Raw genomic sequence first — 17,555 nt, forward strand, 5'->3', positions numbered from 1 at the left:
ATTCGAATGCTGCAGATGCTTGATGCTAGGAAAAATAGATATGGTTCAAACCCTATCTCGGCTATTTTTTTTTCTGATTCCTTCCACCACCAAAACCGAGAGAATCTATAACCCTGCAGTTTTCTTTACCAAGACCAAAGTACTTTTTGCATTGCAATCTCTTCCCAGGGTAGGAACAAATTCAAAACTTTAAGATCAACACAGCATTTTTATAAAAATAACATTATTTTCAATTACATCACTGAAAGTCAAAATGGATTTGAATGCCACAAGAAAACAGCACCGACAGTCCAATAATTCCATCTTTTAAGAACTGCTAAATGTCAAGTATTAAAGTTGGAAAGTTCCTGCAACAAACCATATCTAACAAATACTTAAAGAATGTATTCACTTGCGTTGGATAGAAGGTAAAGGTTTTCTAAAATAATTCTGAAAGCAAAGAAGCATTATGAATTTATGGGAGTGAAACTATCCAAAAATCATTTAGTGAGAAATGCATAAATTGGAATGCCATGAACTATCTTTCCTTTCAGCATATATCAAATACACCAAACTGTAATACCTACTGGGAAATTGTGGGCCACATTAATGTATGAGCATGCAACAAGTCTGAAAATATATTTGCCACTAAAAATTTTATTTATACTTCATAGTAAACATGGCAAAGCGCAGGAAGTTTCTTTTTTGGAAATGGACAACTAATGAATGACACTGGACTGAATGACTTACATGCTCTGTAGGCACACATGAGCATGAAGTCCAGACTCCAATTAGTATATTTTCCACCTACCACTGTTCTCAACTCATGTTCCATCGAGATCCAGTCAGTATGATACAGTCTAAGATTACAGTATATAATGGGCATTTAAATCTGGGGGGAAAATCAGTGATTTTATTTTGAACGACCAGTTTTTAGAGAAATTTAGGTTTGAAACCAATAACTTAAATTTAAGATCCAGCAGCTCATTATACCATTTAAATCACAGCACAACACACAAATATCACAATAGAAATGGAGAAAACACATTGCTGATGTTTATTTATGAATATTTCACTTTCCTGTTTAACGCACTGTACTCATAATTTATCTATTGTCAAATAGCAAATTCCGCAAAGCTGCACATGTTTTATTTTTTTCAAAAGGATCTGTTCACTATAGTGTGTTCTCCTCCACTAAGCTATTACCCAGGCCTAACTATGAGAGGAAAATGAATGTATTCCTTATTCTATAAAACAGAGTATCCAAAAGATGACTGGTGTCTTGTTTCTGTGTTCCTTGTCATTCTCAAAGACACATCTATTGCTGTTTGACAGAGAAACTGCATTAATAAAATTTCTACTGCAACTCTTCTCTATGACTGAAACATTTCTAGTCTGTTCTTTTTCAGGAATGTACGCATTTTTATGGAATGAAAACCATAATTACTTGGTGAGACTGACCTAAAACGTCCATTTATAATAATAATTTATATCATGGAGTACATTTGCTATATTCGCATATTGCTGTTGACCAGATCAGCAAGACTAAGAATATTTTAAATTAAACCTCAGGGAAATGCTGTGTAGGTATCTGTCAGCTAACGTACAATAGACTACTATACAGATATATAAAAATCATTTGACAAGAACAGTTGCAAATTAGCTGAAACTTCATTAATAATCTTCAAGCTAATACGGTCTATCTCCTGCCGACTCATAAACATGACTTTCAGAAACATCTTTTTGATAATGACGCTATATAGTCATCAGAAATTAGCTTTCACAGCTTAACACATAAATTCCCATTCTTTCTTTAATTCCAAGAGGCTGTTTTAGTATATTATACATTAACAATAAACCAATATTAACTCAGTGACTTGATTAACATCTTCGCCTGGACCGCTGATGAAATCTTTAACTAATTTAGAAATCCATGAGTCTTTATTTCATATGGACTAAAATAAATGCATGAAAGTTCTATTTAGAATTGGTGCTTATGAATGCTAAAGATTTGCTAATATTTATTTTTCATACAGGATTTTTTACGTGCCTTTCTGTTAACAAGTAAATCATAAAAACAAACATTCTAAATCATCTCTGAATGTTATAGGTTTTTGTAAATGCAACAGTATGTAAAAATAGTTTTACTAACAAACCCACAAAATACAAACTTTCTTTTATTTAAAACTTCACAATTTCTTGAAACACAGTTCCTTCTATATGTTGAACAAAGATGCTGTAAAGGCCAGACGTATTTCATAAGACTGAGTTTTGTTTTAAGATTGCTAACACAAGTTTTTTTTATATCTTTGAATCAAAGCTGCCCAATCACTATACGTCATAGGAGTATTGCTGTTAGTGGGCAAGGATGCAACATTACCCTCCATTCTCCTCTCCATTGCACAAAAAGCAAAGATAATATCAAAAATGCAGGACTTGCACTCAGTTTCAAGTAAAGAGTAGATAGTAGTTCCACTCCGCCAGTGTCACTGCAATGATGGTTTGCTTGACAGGTTGGACTCTGACCGGAAATAAATGCCGGCAGATCCAGGGGCGGCGGTTAAATCACGTGAGAGGCCGAAATAGGGATCCAAGCCGGGCGCGAATCGGTTCACGATCTAACCGGCCTGCTCTCGTTAGCGGGTACAAGATCTCGCCCAGACGTGATGAGACACCAATTGAGAACAATTAAGAGCAATCTCCATCTCATTAACAAGATGGAAGCCAAATCTAATGGCCTCCTGGGAACCAACCGGCTCCCAGGGAGAGGTCGCGTGGGAACCGTTTAGCACTCCTGTTCAAAAATGGGAAGGTAGCGCAATGGCTGCTGAGGGGAGTTGAGGAGGTGAGCTGTCATTTCCAATCCCTGGCATGCAGTCCAGGGACACTGGTGCCACTGTCCCAGTGCTCGGGGTGGGTGATTGGGGGGAATGACCCCTCAGGGAGGGACGGGCCTGGGCGGGGTGCCATAGGTCGGAAGTCACCCCGGGTTAGGGAGGTGAGGGGCTCAGTGTCTACAGGGCCTAAATGCTATCTTCCAATACAGCTACAGCTGCTGCCTGTCTGTCCTACCAAACACTTCCAGGGCAGAGCTCTGTTCGTGGTTATATGCTGAAAGTTATTTTTACTCCCTTTGGCTGTGAGCAGCCTCTGGCTGCAAAGCTGAAGGCTATTGCTAATAAGGAATTGGCATTTTTAGCTGTGAGAGCACTTCACATCTCTCAAGAGGTTCTGCAGGTTGTGTTTGCTGCTCACTTTTGCTGGTACCTGAAGGTCATGTGTTTGCTTGCTGCCACTTCTTTTGCTTCTGTGACCTGGAGTAAGGAAAGGGAAGATGTAAGATGACCTGCTGCCAATGCTGGAGAAGGAGAAGGGGTGCTTTTTCTCCCTTCTGGCATGCTCTGTGTCATTGTAACTTTCTGGTGTGACTTTCCACTGTTGAGTCTACTGTTGCGAGCTGTGGGAAGGGTAGAGAGAGACGGATTGTTCCGACCGTAGCTGCAGCTGCCTGGAGGCTGTGTGTTTGTTTACTGCCGCCCCTTTGCTTTTGTGGCCTGAATTAGGGAAAGGGAGGATGTAAGATGACCTGCTGCCAGCACTGGAGAAGGGAAAGGTGAGCGCTTTCTCTCTTCTGGTGTGCTCTATGTTGTTGTGATTTCTCTCTTGCTGAGGAGCCTATTGCTAGAAGCTGCAGGAAGGACGGAGAGAGAGACGGATTGATCCGAATGAGCAACTTGAAGGTGTTGAAGAAATGCTTTTGCAGGTTGCTGGTGACTTTGTTGTATTGTTAATTGTTTAATGTTTAATGCCTGGAGGCTGTGGGCTCGATTCTCCGATTTTGAGGTTATGTCCGGAGGATCCATGGCGTTTTACGTGTGAAAAATTGGCACCTCCTTCTGCACTGTAAATTCTATGATCTATGACGGGTTGGCATTTGGGGGAATGAAATATCCTGGCTGATGATGCAAGTGGGGAGGCTGGAGAAAATGCGGTGACCCGATATCATGAGGCCCATGTTGCCACCTGTGCTGTCATTGAGCGGTGCACCAGACTACTCATAAGACCATAAGACATAGGAGCAGAATTAGGCCACTCGGCCTATCGAGTCTGCTCCGCCATTCAATCATGGCTGATATTTTTCTCATCCCCATTCTCCTGCCTTCTCCCTGTAACCCCTGATCCCTTTATTGATCAAGAACCTATCTATCACTGTCTTAAATGCGGTTCCAATGCCTGGACTGCTCTAGTGGTGCACTGCAGTGCACCCCCAAGAGGGTCTCCCACTTTGTGGTGGTCTGCTGCGCCCTCCACAGCCTGGCACAGCAGCAGGGCAATGTGCTGGAGGAGGAGGGCGAGGGACATGCAGCCTCATCTGAGGAGGATGAGGAGGAACTGGACCAGGAGTAGCTTGAGGACAAGCCCAGGGAGGACCGGCAGGAGCAGCCAGAGGCTGGAGGGCAGGCGGTGGAGGGAACAGTAGGCCCAATGGGCAAAGGAGGCCGCTTCTCATCCTCACCCGCTTCTCATAGGATGAGGCTTTCTGTCAGCTCACCTCTCCCTCCGACCAAATCTCCCTCCCTCCCCATTGGCCACCCCTCCCACCATTGACCACCCCCATTTCTCTCTCTCCCACCGATTTCCCCCCTTCCTCCCACCCGTCCCCAACCAATTCCCCCCCCCGACTACTCTATTCCACCCTCCCAGCGTCTGTGTAACATCACTCCAGGGTGATGGGCCTGTCTCGGCACTATCAGCGGGTCACAATACAAGGCAGGGGATTGATGATAACTCGCAGTGAAGTTAGCTCTAGTGCTCCTCAGTTTATGTCAAAGTCTGACTCCTGTCCTGCTGACAGCGCGCTTACACCCACCACCTGCACGGGGTCTGCATCGGGAGCACTTGCTGTAGGACCACTGTGCTCGGGGGGGGGGGGGGGGATGAGGGGAGTGGAGGGCAGTTGGGGGTGGGGGTGCAGGCAGGCCCACTGTGGAGAATAACATGACAGAAGCTTTGCATGTCTCAGGTGTAACATGCAATACGGAACCTCTACGGTGCAGGCCAACCTTACTGTCGGTGACCGCATTCTCCTCGGCCAACGCTGCGATCTCCAGGGCCCGATCTTCATACGGAATGAAGTCCATGTCCAGAACCCCGCCACCCGCCTGAGGCCTTTTACGCCTGTTATGGGTCAACTTCTCCTGCAGGGACAGAGAAGGCACACATGATACTTCGGGGTGGGGCGGGGGGGGGGGGGGGGTCCATGGCAGGTGGCATGTGTGAGCATCACTTCTGGGCATGGATGGGCTGTGCTGGTGGGAGCAGGGTGTGCTGGGCACAAGCGCAATAATATGCTGTGGGGGATGGTGCGAGCTGCCAGCCGCCGACTTGTTGGGGGGTGCGACGTGGTTGCCAGAGGTCAGGGGGTGGCAGGCCAGACTGATGCCAGAGGGCAAGTGTTAACTTATTCTTGTGGTCCGGTGGAGGTCGATGGTTTTCCAACATCGGAGAGCGGTCCTTTTGGTCCACTGCCCGAACCGACGGTCGCTGCCGCTGCCTCCCAAGTGGCATTGGTGGCACTGTTGCTGGTCCTCCGACCCTCTCGGGTGAACAGAGTGTCTGGTCTCATACCCACAGCGTCCAGCAGCCTGGTCAGGTCGGTGCCACCGAAGCAGGTCTACTTGGTGCCATGATTGTGTGCAGCCTGGGAGTGAGTTTGGACGGAATGTTTATGAGCAGCTCCTCCTTGTTAGCGGGGAGCTGAAGGGTCCAGTTCCAGTGAGTCAACTGGCGGGACAGCCAGTTCCACTGTGAAACTCGTGGGAGATTATTTTCGGCACCAGGTGCCATTAAATACGGGCTGCGATCTCGCCGGCTCAGCTGTCAGGAAGCGCCCAGGAATTCGTACCCGATATGACACTTAGAACTTTTCTCATTAAATAGCACCCAAAAATGGAAGTTTGTTGAATTAAATTTAAGAGCCTTTCCTATTATTAGAACTCCTTTTGAAAATTATGTAATTGTACAGAACTATTACTAACCATTATATAAGCTATTCTGAAAATGTTTGAAAAGGATAGCTGATGATTTCTCAAAGTTGATGTCAGTGTCTGTAAGCAAGAAATGGAAGAAACAGCAAAAAATAATAAAGATAGGGATAAATATGATTAATGGCTATAAGGAGAAAAAATGAGAAGCGAATGAAAACAAACTAGCTACAGGGCGAAATGGAAGAGAAACATTGGGGTTGAAATGAGTCCACGCTCGTAGCATGGTACAGGCTCATAACGAATTGACAACCTGTTTTACTCTTTGCCCAATTTTCCTTTTCGATGCAAAACAGGTTGGCAATTCACAATTAACTCATTACATGCGACTGGTGTAGACCAATTTCACTCTTAATGAGACTGAGAAAAAGAAAGCGAGCAAAGAAACTATCAGCAATGCAGAGTAACAATTGGAAGGATAAATGTATTTTATTTTTGGTCGGTATTTTTCCTGTGCACACACACGACGGAGATATAGATATGCATTTTCATTGATCTTTACCAGAAGAAATCAAAATTAAACATACTGGGACAAGAAAAAGAAATGTTGATATACAGGAAAGAATTAAACATATTTTGGGTGCATCTTGATTTTCAGAAATTAAACAATTTCACAAAAGGAAAATAGTTTAAAGTGGAGAATTTTTTTGCTGTTGCTAATACTTCTTGGGACAAGTACTATTGATTTCAGCAACTCAAACAAACACCATGGAGTTCAGTATTGAGTTATTTTTTTAATTAAAATGTGTGTGTTTATAAAATCCGTAAAACCGTAAGAACTGAAAACAGAGCAAACTTTTGTCAAAAACTAGTAAATAATCAAAAACATGTCAAAGAGCAGAAGATCCTTCATCTGCTGACATTCATCAGTTAATGATCCTTTTTCCTCTTTTGAATTTTACTTAAATTTAAATGAAAAGTATCAGTAATTAGTGGGTGACCTGATATACAATTGTAGAAGTTGGACCAAATATTTCTGTCATAAATTAAAATAAGGAGCTTTATAAGACATTTTGTCCAGCGACAGTATCCTTTAAAAAATACTATGTACGGTGCACTCTGCAACCTGAATTACCGAGATAAATCCAGGTGTACTTGCCATGTTTAAAATTTGTAGTATCAACATAATTTAGCAACAGTTGGTTGAAATCGGTAGAATTGCAGAAAATGGTTTCTCTCACTGATACCAGGCGCAAAAAGGCATATGTTACCATTCTAAGAAAAAGCTCTCAATGCGGAATCAAGATTTTCTTAAGACGTTCTTTTAAAAAAATCTCGAAGGAATGACACTGAACATTGCCCTGAACAGAATCCCTTCCAATATATTAGGTGGGCATGCTCAGGTTCCTGTTAGGATTTTCAAAGTTAAGTCCTAGAGGCTCAATTTTAATCAGTGTTCAGCTGTCTTCAGTTGGCATAGCCCTTTGAAACTGAATGAGATATGCCAACTTAAAGCAGCTGATCACTGATTAAAGTCCAGCCGGTGGGACTTAAAGGATCTTGAATGTTAAGTTATTCGCAGCAAAATTCAAGTCACACCAACAGAAAAATACAGATTTAAAATTTTCCCACAAGGAAATTTCTGATTGCAAATATACCGCACTCATTCATTAAACTTGATTTAATATGGGATACATTTAGCAATAGAATGCAGAAATGTTTCATGCTTTTTCCACGATTGCAAGTGTTAACTCTGTTATGTAAGCAAATTGGCCCATAAGCAGTCAATTCATGGAACATTGCGCTTAGACGGGAAATGGAAGGTTACCTGGCTCTGCTGGTAGTGATCTAAGCAGAATTCAGAATCTAATAAAAATGTGTTGTATTACACAAATGGGTATGTGTTAACTTATAAGCTATGGTCATTTTGAGTCCCAGTAGAACATAAGTGTAAAGTAATGATTAAATCAAAGTACCCAACAGGTTCTGTGGGTGAAAATAAATACAATGCAAGTGGCAAGTGCATCTTATAATTCCCAGTCCACAAGAAAATATCAGTCATGTGTTCTGACTTCTGCAGCAGTTTATATTTCAGGTAAACCGACGAGTGAACTTAGCTCCGACTTAAAAACAATAAAGAGCAGTAAATTGAATGCAAGAAAAAGGGCAGGAATGAACATCCAAGTCCAGGGGTTTGAAAACAAAGAGAGATAAAGGTATGTCAAAAAAGGTAAGGCTAGTCATCTCCCTCGATCTGTGACAAAACTTAGACAATAAGGAAAGAATCAAATCTGTAACTGGTGACCTTGGCACAGCGAAAATGTTAGAATGCAGTCGAGGCAGAAACATAAGCTACTAAAAATAAATCAGATCTACCATTGTGATGTATATAAAAATGCAATGTACAATGTCAGGCAGATCTGTAATGCAATTTCTGTGAGCTTCTTACCTTTCCAACCCTCAAAAGAAATCCTATCACAGCCATGCTCTGCAACACTTGCCCTTGCAGTGTTTACTTTCGTTGAAGTCCAACAGCGGCCAACATTAAAAGCTGAATCGAGGCTAAAATGGCTTAAGGTTTTCAACTGCAGAGCTATGTGTATCGTTCTTTTCTTCTATAATACCTTCTGCTGTTCTATGACATTTAAAAGAACATCAAAAATATAAATGCCACATGGAGTAGAATTTACGTTGGTACACATCATTCTACGTGAACAGATTATCCTTCGGCCAAAGCAGGAAGCATAGTTTAGGAAAAGCTATATAATATAAAAAGGACCAATCGTTAGATGTTTTGTTTCATCGCCTTAACTCTTGGTCACTTTTTAGTTTTTCCCACACAATGCACATGAATCCACAGCTGAGCCAATAAGGAGGTCAGCCATTTAAATGCTTTTGTTAATCTTGCTCCATAACTGGCCATTGGACTGTGTGCAGGAGTGATCAGGGGGACTCACTCCCCAAGCGTTCCCTTTATCATCCTGATGAAAACCTTTTGGCCTCAACCCAATCCTTTTCCCAGTGTACCAGCAAAGATCAGGGACTGGTCCTGTAATGAACAGCAGACATGAACCATTACCTTGCCATCTATGGCACATCATATTGGTACGCTACGCAGTCATGTCACCTCTGCCATATAGCTATTAGATTGTTATGCGGCTATTCATTCATTCCAGCACATTAAAATTCTAGCTGTGATTACAAACACTGGTTTAAAATTGAACTTCTGATTACAAACTATTCTAGTGTTCAATAAATATGCAAATCAGCATTCTATATTGCAGTTTCAATGAAAGTTGGCCAATGTTTGTTTCAAAATTTGCTTCACACCTCAATGCTACATACATTTTAAATTAAGCACTGTTAACCCTTTCACTGACTTTTTTTTGATAGAGTAGAAGCTCACATCTCAATACTGATCATTGGATTATGTTGACTGCGAAGTATGTTCATTAATTACTGAAAACTATTTTATATTGCTGTTTAAAATTCTCAATTAATTGCATCTGGTGAATATTTTGAACTTAATTTTATGCAGATGTGACCTTTCACTGATGGAACAAAAAATAAAGATAAATCAAACTGGAGATGTAACCACATTACTATCACCACCCCCGCCCCCCCCCCCCCCCCCCGCCATCCCCATTCACAGGATTAGATTATATAAACCTCACATGTTCACTGCAATCTATATTCCTTATTGTGAAAATATTAAACCTTAATAATTCTGCTAATCAGGATAAACTGGCAGCAAAAGTGGTTATGACACCTGTGATAAGGCCATTTCACCCATGCATAAACAGTCCCATTTTCTCTAAATGGCAGGACTAATGGAATGCCACCATATCATAATCCTGTATATGTTGGTTGGTTTTAAGTGATTATTGTAGCAATAAAAAGATCATATCATAAGACCCTAGTTTAAACAGAAACACAGGTCAATACTGCCTAACATACATTCTGTTGAAACCTGAATCAAGGTTTCTGCTGCTGAAGTAGAGGAGTAACAGGATTTGACTGCATCTTCTGTATAGAAACTGGATGTGATTAATAGCACTGCTTACGACGACACAGAAGAGGGTCGTCCCCTAATCCTAAACTCGCCGTGGTAAAGAGGAAAGCAGATGGGTCACAACTCGACATTTGCACTTGAATAAATGACAAGTCATAACAGACCCAAAATAACCAATTATTCCTAGTGTTGAGCAAATAAAATTTGCTTTAAAATTCTCCAGTTTAATCCATGCTTCATTACAAAGTTAAGAATTGGATTCCCTTATTCATGAAAGTGTGTGTAGATTGAGTTTCCACTGCCACCATAAGACAGTGGAGCAGAGAAAATCCAAGCAGTTATCTTTGTGGAGATGGACCTGATACATTGCAAAAAGTGGCTACTGAAATAATGTGAACTAAATCATTCCAGGTCTATTGCAATGGTAAAACATACCAGCTAAGTTTGATCTTCTATTAGTTACTACTGGTGACTTTGTAATGCTCTCCATGGAAAATAAATATAGCAAATACCAATTACAGTATTAATATGGAACCCTGCAGTATGCTAATGAATATCATAATGGCGAATATGCAGCTAATGCTTTGTTGATGCAAAATACAGAATACCTTCATTTTCTCGCTCATTAGTAATTATGGTCACATAAATAAACAAATAAAATGAAAATAAATGTTAAAGAATTGAAACAATTACATGAGGAAGTGAAAATAGGTCAAACTTTTAATCCTTCAAAAATGTCCATTGTACTAACCTATCAATTTTGCTTTTGCAAATTGTTCAATTATGCTTTCTTTCTTATTTACAAGAAAATGTTTAATTTTATGTTTGTATATTTGAGATATAATACATTTGAGATGTATTATATACATAAGAGTACAGAGAATGTCATGAATATGGCACTAGTAAGTTTACTTTGATCTTGTAAAAACAATGACTATTACAAGCAAATGCATGTAGAATTTGGAGCACTTCTGGGAAGTGTTATTTTTTTTATAAACAATCTGAGGAAACCAATCAGTGCAGTGGAGTTATTAACGGATAATTTTTATTACTACCTTGAATATCACAAAGCTTTTGTAGTCTAAAAATTCTACATCTCTGTATATTTTAACCATATAATAAATTAGTGTTAAAATTAATCTGAATTCAAAACTAAACTGCTTCCGCTTACAAAGCAGATAATGGAACCTATGTAATATATTATTTTTGAGTCAATTGTTGCAGAGAATAACAGCTAAAATGCACTTTATACAGCTATTAAAGATATGACCCTAATGCAGCTCTCTTTTGTGGTGCACTTTCTACATCGGCAAGGCTATTAATCAAATGGCAGGTTCAAATTGATGCGTTTTATATAGACAGCCCTGACCACACACTTTAATTGCCTAGTATTAAATAGTAATTAAGTTTCCAAGCTTTAAAGTTTAATTAAAAAATTAAGTGGATGTTACAGCCATTTATTGGTTTGAAGAAGTCTTTAGCAGCCACAGTACTCTTGGTCTGAATGGTGAAGATGCTGCAATTTGTTATCGACAGTCACTCAAATAAGAGGTCATTTCACAAGTCTGCTGTGAACAAAGGTGAATGAGGCAACTAATGAATGCTATGGCCAAGAAGACCATAGACAATGCTGAGGCAAACAGTATTAAAGTTACTAAAAAGTAGCTGTGATGGACACACCGTCCTGAAAAGAAGTAATGCCACTGAGCTTTTACCCACAATCATATTGCTTTTATGTACTGCACATTGGCCACCAGAACATTTTCCATTTCCAATTGTGACAAAACCATGTTAAGAAAACATAACATTTCTTAATTTGATCAGTGATTAAATAGAACTTGACAACACATTGCACTTTTATTATTACTTCTATTCACCCAGAGTAAAGCATCCCACTGTTACACTGCTAATCTAATTAAGTAAAATCAAACTTTCGATCCAAATTTTACACCATTCAAATGTGCAATGAAATTTATCATGGCTAAAATTGCCTGTTCATTTTTACTATTTCAAATCTAAAATTTGAACACAATTTAAAGTCACAAGGCTCTGCCCTACATAACTTTACATGATCCAAAGCACTTATTTTACAGAATATCAGGGTTATATATTAACCCAATTTTGTTCACATTCTATTTATACCACATGTTTCTGACTTATAATTTTCTTCTATTATTCTGCATCCTCAAATTTTAAGGGCAAAAATTATTCCATCAATTATTACTGAAATTAAATTTAAGCGAAACGAAAGATAAAGGTTAACGGACTTCCCTGACAATTTAATAGGCCAATTCAGTGAGCAACAACCGGACCAACCTGGATGGTTCTGGGTTCAAGACCAGTCTATGCTAAATTAATTCTCCACCAAAGGTACTAAAGCATCATATTGACTACAGCACCTCAGGGTTAGGGAGGGAATAAAACAGCCATGGTTCATACTCTTAATCCAATGATTTCTGTTGAGAGTGGGTGCATGTACGGCCGATAAAAAGCCTACAAACACATACTGTCAAGGCTCACATGTCAATAACGGCTACCTGGATAGGGGACTGGAGGGTAACTGGTACCTGTGTATACACACTCCAACAAGAAGTCAATGCTTTCCGGAAAGGAATGTAATGGAGAAAATTAATGAGAAATCGGTGGAAAAATAAGCATAAACTCCATATTGTCATTCTTGAGCCAAATGTAGTGAAATAATGTTGGTACAATTATGGTTGCAGTCTCATTAAAATATAAAAACTATGAAAGTAAATTTTTTAAGAATTTGCAATGCAGAACTACTGGAACTGTAGAATTTAAAACCAATTTTGATAAGGATCATGTCAGTAAATACAACTGTAGGAAAACTATCGTTGCCAAATATTTTTATAAAACATTTGTAAATATGCACACAAAAAAATGTATTGCGAATAAATATCTTTACAGTCTCAGCTGGTAGGTTTCTGTAATTAGAAGGTCTGATTTTCACCAGAACTAATGCACTTCATAAGGCAAAGAATTGTAATTGTGTTTTTCAGTTTCATATTGCAGCAAAGTAAAAAATCAATACCGTTTGTCTAGCCTGCAGTAAAAATGGAATCTCTTATTGAGTAATTAAACACCCATTATTGTCACAGACAGCAAAACAATGAATTTTAAAAGAGAACAATTTTTGTAATGAAATACTGGAGTGACAAATATGTTTCTAAAAACAGACGGACAATAACATTTCTAAATGCTTTTGTTATCGAACATGGCAAAGGAACTGGAAGAAAAAAAATGATCATGCAATAACAGTGTAACCTTGAACTAAAATCACTTCAGCTGGAAATAAAATACTGGGTCCAGAATTTGAACATACTTTGAACTTTATCTGAAGATGACTGTCGGGGTTTATGGAAAGTAAAGAATCCCAGTATCAGTGCCATTAATTAAAACGGATAGGAATTTTCTACTTTGATGTTTTTCGACCAAATGAATTCACACTTTGCTGATACAAAGGTGAATCATTGTGGCCAAAAACAGTTCTGGCTTAGCATTTAGCTACTGAGGTAATCGCCACGTTATTTCACTCTGGCATCAGATTGATTTTGCAATTCTTTCACGTGTGTTTCTATATCTCATTTAAAAAGTTTGTATTGTATACAGTATTTGCATAAATAGTGACCACGTTGCCAAAGCAATCTGTAATCACCGCAAAAAATCATTGATGTACTAAATGCACTGGTCAGCAAGCAGACTTTCTACCAGCGCACTTTTGGTCAATGGGCAGCTATTTCCAGTGCAGGGTATCTCAGGCTGGAGTTAGAATCTGATCACACAGACCTTTTTCCGACATTCCCTAAACCTTCATGGCAGTTTACCAACATTTTCATCACATTTTTACAGACCAGAGAACCGATAAGCTCTCAGGTACCAAGGCTCCTGCAGTCAATGCCTGGCGCACTGCCAAGTATGTAGCCACACAATGCTTCAGGGACTGGATGTATAAAGCATTCACTGGACAGCAAAATGGGAGCAGTGCAGAATATTGAAATATAAACAATAGAATCTGAAAATCACACTGCTTGGATACAAGAGCATGAAGATGTTTCCAAAGTCAATATCTCCTCATTCCCATTAGATATTTGTTATAAGGTTATAACTGAAGTTAAGATTTTTATTTTACTGAAAAGTTTATCTTGATTATTTTACAAAGTTATACCTCATCCACACTGCAACACTGCCAGAAACTGTAATCTGCTCAATTAAAATGTAAACACTGTAATGAAGACATCAGTTTTTAGGCAAATGCCTTCCTGTGCCACTTGGGATATGATAATTACTAGTGTAAATCTATGGATGCTCATGAATCCTCTACAAGTCCAGATTAAAAGCATTACCACTAAACCTCCCTTTTTTTCCCCATTGGGGATTGGCTGCTCCAGCCAATTCCCAATTTGCACGCAAACAATCCAGACCCCACTTTCTTCCAGGAATAGATCTTTTTTGTTTTAATCTGTAAAGTAAGCAACTAATAGGCAACATACAAAATTCTGCTCCTTACTCCTGTGTTATTTCACTACGCTAGTGCCTTAATTGCTTCCTCCTCCCTTACTAGGGTGAATATTTCACTGGTGAAACGTACTTTGAGGAGCCGGCCCTGATGCTTCAAACAGAATCGCAGAGATTCCACAGAAGGAAAAAAAAAGAAAGCATTGCATTTGCGCTCAAACTTTTTCCTTTAATTTGTTTGTGCTGCATGCTGTCAGTCAGAACAAAAAAAAATTGACCAAGCAGACAATCTCAGCAGCTGAATGTTGATCATGTCAGGGAAGTGTGTCAAGGATTTGTGGTCCTTCATCTTCGTAGCAGAGCAAACACATCCCTCAGAGCAGCGACAGACAGCTGGTTTCACTTTATAATGTAGCCCAACCTAGATCTGTGCAAAAATTGTCAGCACTCACAGAAATAACACAAAGAAAACATATCCAGCTGCTGGAAGGGTGAACATCATGCATATTAGAAATGGGATTTGTTATATTTGCATGATGCTAGCTCCCCTGGGTCTCTTCTTTCTAATCTAAAGCACAAACACAACACTTAACATATTTGCTTACAGCTGACAAGCTGAGGTTGATGGTATTTTACTTCAGCAGTCTTACTTACAGATACTGTAAAATGCATTACGCTTGTAACTAGCACAGAACAAATGCAGAGGATCATACCTACTTAAATATTCATTATATTTACTGCTTAACTAATAAATAATCAAATACACACGCTCACACACACCTAAAAAAGTCAATTTCTAAACAAAGTTGAAAATAATTACGCTTGAAGATGTAGTGAAGGTCACAAATGAGCCAACTGTTTATATTTCTGTCTAAATGCAAGTTCTTCATTCATTCTGTTCCACACATAGATGCACAAACAATGCAGTCAGTGTTCAAGAAGGTGCAATATCCTACTGCTACTGAACATTTCAATAAATTCAAACTTTGTTAACTAGGGATTCTCGATACCTGTGCTCATTTTTTAGCCCCTTGCTGAAATGAATTGTGTGTTAATTAGACGTTTTATTTAGTAGTCTAAACAGATGGGAACTTGAATAACTCTGCCATGTATGTAGCTGGGATGTGGTCTACACCCCTGAGTATTTGCGCCACGGAAATTCGCTGGCATGCAAAATACTTGAGCGAAGTTCCCGGCACCTTTCCGCATACTGATTTAAATGCCACGTTTTGCATGTGGCTACGAGGGCTCACTGTCCTGGATGTGGCAGGGGGTCGGTCGGTCGGGATAGACAACTGTCATCATCAGTGTGTGTGGAAATACGCTTCACTGGTGTTTACGTGTTGCAACTGAAGGACTTCCATTCATTGACTACCTCGAGACACATACACAAAAAAATGACAATGACAAGTCTTCACAGGTTGGTGGACCAAGAGAAAATCGGAAGTATATCGAGTCTCAGTTCGACAGAAACGTCTTTCACGCCAAAATTAAGTGGCGGTGCTATTGATTCAAATGATTCCTATAAATGTCTCGTTAAAACAAACTCAAGAGTAAAAATCAGACCTCACTACACATATCTAGCAGCGTAAGGTCTTTATTACCATCTTCAATTTCTGACTTTCCAGCAATTAATTGGCGGAACATTTTATATATTCCCCCTGTCTAACTCAAACCACTCTGGGCTTTGCTCGGGCTGTGCACACACATCTGTCTCCACACACTCCAATGAAATTACATCAAATTCACATAAAACATCCTTGGGAAAAGAAGAAGCATTGGTTACTCCGACTCAGCTCACACGTGTTTGTTGTTGGCAATGACTGTTTTGAATAAATGGCGCAGGCGGTATTAAAAATAAATCCTAAGTCATATATATGATTGTTAAGTAACAGGCAACCCGTTGGCTAACCCGAACCTGCTGTTGGGGGCTGCCGGACGCAAGCTGTGAATTTTCTACTAATGAATACCAATCGCAAAAAAAAATCGCAATTCCCCGTCAAATACCAGCTCTCATCAGTTGTCGGTGCCCCCGATTTTAAATTTATAAACGCGATAGCCTCTCCACCGCATCCTGGGCGCAAGCACTGCCAAATCCGCTATGAATATATATTACAGCTCTAGCGTGAGATCGGAAGAATCTTTAAAGCTCCAAATTATAAATCGTGCACCATTCAACATCTTTAAAAAAGGTGGGTGGTGGGGGGGGGGGGGGGGGGGGGGGAGAGAAGCACTCGGGTGCTTTGCAAATGACAAAATGCAACAACAGCAACAACATACCATAAACACTGGCGCTATTGATCATTTCTCCCAACCGCACAATTGGATTCACATTCAGAATTCCGACGGTTGGGTTTTCATGTGCTACTTTCCAACCCTCACCCCCCCCCCCCCCCCCCCCCCCCCTCCCCACTCCCCACCCACCCCTCTCTCTCAGCTATCAAATTTCACAGCTGAAACGTGGGCCCTTTCTCAGGTATTCATTTAACCTACATGTATATAATTAGTGGGGGGGGGGGGGAGGGAGGAGGAGGAAGGGACATCAACAAAAAAAAAGGATGTGAGACGAGAGACAGAGAGCTTCGCACACACGCACACACACATAAAATACAGGCACATGATCACGAATCCAAGTCGCTGTCAATTTCACTCACTTCCATGGAAACTAACAAGAAGCTCCGGGGAGGACTGTAATAGGATCACTGTACTGTATATATCATTAGATTATACATCTCGCTCTCTCTCTCCTCTCTTCCACAGCACAATCCGCCCACCATGCTTCCTTTGCAGCCTGAAAAGAGATGATGTGGTTATCTCTGCAGCTCCCCAACAGTTACAGCGCAGCTTCGAACCTCGGCTTCTGACACTTTGTGTGTGTGTGTGGGGGGGGGGGGGGGGGGGGGTGGAGAGGAGTTGCCTTTTCGGGGGGGGGGGGAGTGGGGAAATCACGAGTGTGTGTCTACCACGCCGGGTTACAAGGAGATCTGCCTTTATTTACACTCCTAATGCTCTGCTCAGAAGTTGCTGCCCTCAGCGAAGCGGGCTTGCAAAGCGCTTCCCCCTCTCTCACTACTGCCCGGCTCGACAGCAGAATAACTCTACTC

General features: G+C 40.4%; 1 protein-coding gene across 4 annotated transcripts in view; it reads right to left on the reverse strand.

The window, feature by feature from the left end:
• fign (fidgetin) overlaps window positions 1–17,555 on the reverse strand; it is a 61,818-nt gene that overhangs the window by 43,634 nt on the left and 629 nt on the right. The window contains exons 2-4 of one of the 4 annotated variants that reach the window (XR_011934456.1): window positions 17,106–17,242; window positions 8,413–8,598; window positions 2,175–3,293 (exon numbers count right to left, since the gene is read on the reverse strand). The exons of 1 other annotated variant lie outside the window; for it this stretch is intronic. Coding sequence is in view for 1 of the 3 variants with exons in the window: in XM_072474153.1 (XP_072330254.1) it covers window positions 16,732–16,756 (25 nt within the window). In the remaining 2 variants the exon portion in view is untranslated. Of the gene's footprint in view, window positions 1–2,174; window positions 3,294–8,412; window positions 8,599–16,731; window positions 16,822–17,105; window positions 17,243–17,555 lie in introns of those variants that run through there. 2 more of the 4 variants (XM_072474161.1, XM_072474153.1) reach the window with 2 other exon arrangements.

This window comes from Scyliorhinus torazame, chromosome 2, assembly GCF_047496885.1.
Source record: "Scyliorhinus torazame isolate Kashiwa2021f chromosome 2, sScyTor2.1, whole genome shotgun sequence".
Lineage (NCBI taxonomy): Eukaryota > Metazoa > Chordata > Chondrichthyes > Carcharhiniformes > Scyliorhinidae > Scyliorhinus > Scyliorhinus torazame.